Raw genomic sequence first — 5,198 nt, 5'->3', positions numbered from 1 at the left:
AGAATTTGGGGGGGACCAGGAGGATTTGGGGGGTAGTTGGTAGTGACAGGATTTGGAGGACCTAGAAGGGTTTTAGGAGTACTGGGGGGGGGTCGGGTCAGGCCAGGGACGTGGTACTGGAGGGTCTGGGGTGCACTGGGACTGTGGGGCCRGGGGAATCGGGGCTCAGGGAGGTGGTGCTGGGGGGGGGACCCGGCCCCCGGTGCCGCTGTCCCCACCGCTCACGGCCGTGTCACGGCCCAGGTGATCGGCGGAGCTGGGCTGGACGTCGACTTTTCCTTGGAGAGCCCCTCGGGGCTGCTGCTGGTCAGCGAGTACCGGAAATCGGACGGGGTGCACACGTGAGTCCTGCCCCCGCTGCCCTGCCGGCCGCAGCCCGGCCCGGCTCGCCGCGCTCACCCCCGCGCTCTCCTCTCCCCAGCGTGGAGCCCACGGAGGCCGGCGACTACAAGCTCTGCTTCGACAACTCCTTCAGCACCATCTCGGAGAAGCTGGTGTTCTTTGAGCTCATCTTCGACAGCGCCCAGGACGACGACGACGCGGACAACTGGATGGAGGCGGTGGAGCCCGAAGACATGCTCGATATCAAGATCGAGGACATAAAGGTGTGTGGTGGGGATGGCGCCAAGGGGCCGGGGGAGGCAGGCGGGAGTCCCGGCGGGGTTCGGCCCGCTCGGTGCATCCGCCTGGTGCTAGCCGCCGGCTCTGGCGTTTCTGCGCTCGTCCCTGTGCCCAGGAGTCCATCGAGACCATGAAGAGCCGCCTGGAGCGGAGCATCCAGATGCAGACGCTGCTGCGAGCCTTCGAGGCGAGGGACCGCAACCTGCAGGAGAGCAACCTGGGCCGGGTGAACTTCTGGTCGGCGGTGAACCTGGGCGTGCTGGTGGTGGTGGCCTTCCTCCAGGTGTACATGCTGAAGAGCCTCTTCGAGGACAAGAGGCAGGTGCGGACGTAGAAGGCGCCGGGGACGGGACTCTGCTCCCCGCGGGGACGGTAYGGAGCCGGGTGGTGCCGGCGGAGGAACGCACGCCCCTCCGCCCGCTCCACTTGACTCGATCTTGAACTGCTGCTTCTCCCCCCCTGCCCTGGCTGCGGGGATTAAAACAAGCCAGCTTTCTACCCCCGATGGCATCGGTGCTTTGGAGCCGTAGCGAGCCGCCGGGGAGGGGAGGGGAGGGAGGCCTCGCTGTGGCGGCGCTGGGCGAAATCGGACCGAGGGGCCGAGGCCGGTCCGTGTCCCTGTACCTCCCCTCGTGCCTCCTCCGCGCTGCCTGCGGCGGTGTCTCTGGAGCATCCCRCCTCTGTCTCCTGCTCCGCCTCTGGGAGCCAGTGCTCCAAGTGCAGGGACCCACGTGGCGCTGGTGTCCACTCTCCCTGCAGGAGCATGCCCGGAAACCGCTGCTCTCGGCCGGCTCTTCCTCGGGCCGGACGCGTAACTCAAATGCAGCTAATTCCTGGGGCTGCTCCCCTTCGCTGTGCTGGGACCTGCCTGGATTGCTCCGCACAGCATCTTGCTCCCCTGGGGAAGGAGCAGCCCAGCTCCAGCTGGCACCGGCCCCTCTGCTTCCTTCCCTGCCAGTGTGTTAGGATCTTCCCTGCAGGATCCCACTGCTTCAGCCTCCTCTGGTTCGCAATGTTTAGGGGATATTTGCCACCTTCTCCGCAATTCCCACCCCACAAGGTGCCACGCGTCTCCTCATCCTCCTCTGGGGACGTGTGTCTGCATTCCCCACCCTGACTGTGCCCCAAACATGCCTTAAACCRTTCCAAGTCCGCCCTGCGGGGAAGGATCCAGTATCTGGGGCTCTGCTTCCCTCCTGGCCTCCTCTCTGGGGACACGTCCCTGGTCCTGGGCCGGCTTCGAGTGGCAGATCCCGGACCGGAGGCCGGGGCCCTCTCCTACCCATCGGGCTCCTGTTCCTGGCTTGGCGCCTCTGCGTGGGCAGCGCTGACCTGGATGCGTTTAATCGCTGCGGAGCCGTCCGTCACCTAYGCGTGACTCAGCCTTTTAGGAAGAAACCTATTCTGGGCACTGATGAGTCACCGTGAACCCGAGTTAGGTTGTAGTCTCGCTCCTAGCCCGGGGCTGTGCAAACTGCAGCTGCTGCTCTCCAAATCACCTCGGTTTAGAGGAGAAAGGGCCCCGGGAGCGGATCCCTGASGGGAAAGGGCACTGGGAGAGGGTTTTCCGTCCGTCCCGTGCTGCTTATCTGGCAGGGAGCAGGGCCTGGCCTCGCCCTGCCTGCGAGCAGAGAGCAGCTCTCCGATGCAGCCAGGCTGGTCCTTCTCGGAGGGGGGGGGGAGGGATACAGGATGTCCCTCCGCAAATGCTGAGGTGGGATTAGTGCACGAGGGGTTTTCCCCCACGGAAAACAGCTGAACAAAAGCGAGGATACAGCACTGGGCATGGAGCAAATCGAGCCTTACGCGTGCTCGGGGAGCAAATATTCCTGGTGTCCCTAAATGGGGGGAGGCACCTGGGTTGGGGGGAGAGTGAGGGGAAGAAATACTCCAAACACAGGGCAAACTGTGGAGGTATTTTATGCATTTCTGCCCCTGCCGCTTCCCTGGAAGATGCCGCTTCCCTGGAAGATGCCCCTTGGGCCCCTCGCAAGCCGCCCGCAAAAGGGAAGGGCAAATCCCTTCGGTCAGTGCAGAGTTGCCCACAACTTTGCAGGTGGGGCAAGGGGGGGTGAGCTGGAGCCAGTCCCACGCTGCGGGAGGGGATTATTTATCTGTTAAATCGCGACTTATATACAGTGATGGAGGTGAAAAGAGCCCAGCAAAATCATTCAGCCCAAGGAAAGCTAAGTCCGGCTCAACGGGCTCCCTGCTGCCTGGGAGCCGACGGGAAGGATGCCTTTAGACAGGATCAAAATATCCCGGGGCCGGGAATCCTTGCACACACCCGACGCCACGTACTTCATGCCCGGCTCGAGAGCTGAGGCCATGCGCTGTCCCTGGGCCGCACGGGGGAGATGGCGGAGGCGTCTCCGGCTGGATCTTGGCTTCATGGAGCTGCAGCTGGGCAGAGCCGCCCGGGAGGGTGCAGGCAGGTCGGGAGCAGCGGGCCTGGCGGCGGCGGCAGCACTCRGAAGAGGCAGCTGGTCAGAAGAACGGCCGGGAGGGAGCGGAGGGAGCCGGGCGCCTGGTTGCAAGAAAGAGGGGAAAAAAAAGAGGCGTTTGCACACGTCTGCGCTCCCCCAGCGGTGGCGAGGAGAGAGGGTCCCGCAGCCACAGCACCGGCGTTCGCTCCCGCGGGATCATGCTCCCGGCAGCGGGATGGGGCGAACCTCGGGCAGCCGGAGCCCCGCGCCGTGTCCCRGCAGGCGGCTCCCATCCTCCTGGAGAGCTTCAGACCACTCCAGGGGAGCCCCGCGAGACCTCACTCACCAAAATCGCAGGGGAGGGTGGTGCCGCCTGGCCCCCGCAGGGGAAGAGACTTGATTATTTCAGCCCTGTCTCCCTCAGCCAACTAGGAACGCAACCGCTTTTCATCAGCTCCCTCGTTAGATTCCTCCAATTAGTGACTGATTAGAGCGGCACAGCCAAGGCCCTGCGACTCACRACCGCGACTTTCCTCCTTGCAGCCGGAGGAGCATCCCGGTGGGCCCCGAAGCTGTGGCAGGGGAGGCCGAGCAGGCGGCCGTGCCGATCCGCTGGCAGCCGCCTCGCTGCAGGGTGGGTGCCGTGCTCATCCCAGGGACGCCGCGCAGGGCTGTCCCTGCCCCAACAAGAGCCTGGCGAGTGCCTGCGCGCCCTGTGCTGCGCGTTACACGTGCGGGCAGCAAACCTCCGAATCCCTTTCAGCTTCGCACCCTGCCTCGGGCTTCCCTCCAGCCTGCTGCACTCCCTTGCAATGCCGGAGCTTTGCAGGCTTCTGCGGTGCCGGGGATGCGGCGTCCTGCTGACGCCATCCTGCACCGGGGGGAGGCTTCGGCTGGCCCCGGCCCTCCTCGCGCGTCCTGCAGCTCCATCGCGTGGCCAGGCCGCGCTGCCGGGGACAGGCCTGCAACCGGCACTGCACCGCTCCGGCGGGACAGAGCCCAGCTGCAAAAGCAGCCGGGGCTGAGCCAAGGCCGACGGCGGGAGCAGAGCTGCGCGTGGCCCTCGGGCAGCGAGACGAGCTTTAGCAGCAGGGAACGCCGCAGCCCCGAGCGTTTCCGAGGGCGAGGAGCAGCCCGAGTTGCAAAGACACCAAAACTCCAGCTCTGCCCCAAGACCAGCAGCAGCGAAGCAGAAACAGCCCCCGGGAAGGGCTGCGGGGAGCAGCGACGGCAGCGCCTGACGGCCGCATCCARCCGGGGCCCCGCAGGGCTGCCTGGCTCCGAGCGGCGTTTTTCCTGCCCCAGCTCAAACCTGCCGTGCACTCACGGCACGGGGAAGCCTTGGCCATTACATGGAGGACAGYGGCTGGCATAAGGGAGCTGCAGCTTTTGCCTTGCCCTGAGCCCAGTCTCRGCTGGAGCGATGCCTCCGGCTCGGACCGAGACTTTCCGTGTCCAGGGGGCTCCAGGAAGGTGCCAGCAGCCCGCAGCACCAATGCCGGCGCTCCGTCCCCCCCACACCTGGGGACTGACTCTGCTGCGAAATTCCCAACTTTCCTTTCAGAAGGAGGTGGGTCCTGGGAGGCTCCCGGCTCCCTCTGCCGCCACGGGCACCCGGCGCGAGCAGCCTCAAGCCCTCACCAAGCCCCTTATTCCCAGCCACCGGCAATCAGACACTGGAGGAAAAGACAGGAGGAAAAGGAAGGGATGAGACAGAAAACACCACAAAGTGCCAGAGACTTTCACCAGAAGAGTTTTTCCCTTTATTTTTTTTTCTTTTTAGTTTATTAATAGGATACAGAACGGAGGCACTTACACATTGGCAAACTGAAGGAACAGGAGAGAAGTGTATTGGTGTTTTTTAGCCACACGAGGTGAGAGAGGGAGGCCCCAAGGCGCCTCAGGAGGGGTAACACCAGGAGAGGGGACAGGAGGCAGAAGAGCGCGAYGGCCGGCGGAGGAACGCGACGGAGGACGGGACCAAGAGCCGGGCTGAGCCGTGGCGGCGCCGCGCTCTGCACCCCCCGGCAGCTGCTCCGCGCCCCTCGCCCCGGCGGGGCTAACGCGGGGCTTGCGATGGACGGGCGGCCCCGCAGCCGAGGCAAGGCAGGCGGGGCCGCAGCCCCCTCCCACGCGCCCCGGCCGCGATGC

At 65.1% G+C, this 5,198-nt stretch overlaps 2 protein-coding genes across 2 annotated transcripts in view; one reads left to right on the top strand and one right to left on the bottom strand.

The window, feature by feature from the left end:
- Positions 1-1,124, top strand: part of TMED1 (transmembrane p24 trafficking protein 1) — a 3,068-nt gene extending 1,944 nt beyond the window's left edge. Inside the window, exons 2-4 of the mRNA XM_026064460.1 lie at positions 37-341; positions 422-605; positions 737-1,124. Of these exons, the coding sequence (XP_025920245.1) occupies positions 37-341; positions 422-605; positions 737-955 (708 nt within the window). The 3' untranslated portion in view covers positions 956-1,124. The remainder of the gene's footprint in view (positions 1-36; positions 342-421; positions 606-736) is intronic.
- Positions 1,125-2,524: 1,400 nt separating this feature from the next.
- DNM2 (dynamin 2) overlaps positions 2,525-5,198 on the bottom strand; it is a 42,858-nt gene continuing 40,184 nt past the window's right edge. Inside the window, exon 21 of the mRNA XM_026064426.1 lies at positions 2,525-3,148. Within this exon, the coding sequence (XP_025920211.1) occupies positions 3,109-3,148 (40 nt within the window). The 3' untranslated portion in view covers positions 2,525-3,108. The remainder of the gene's footprint in view (positions 3,149-5,198) is intronic.

The sequence above is a fragment of the Apteryx rowi genome, unplaced genomic scaffold (genome assembly GCF_003343035.1).
Source record: "Apteryx rowi isolate R43461 unplaced genomic scaffold, aptRow1 scaffold_1017, whole genome shotgun sequence".
NCBI classification, from domain to species: Eukaryota; Metazoa; Chordata; class Aves; order Apterygiformes; family Apterygidae; genus Apteryx; species Apteryx rowi.
The sequence above is the reverse complement of the archived record's forward strand: the minus strand, read 5'-3'. Positions and strand labels throughout refer to the sequence as shown.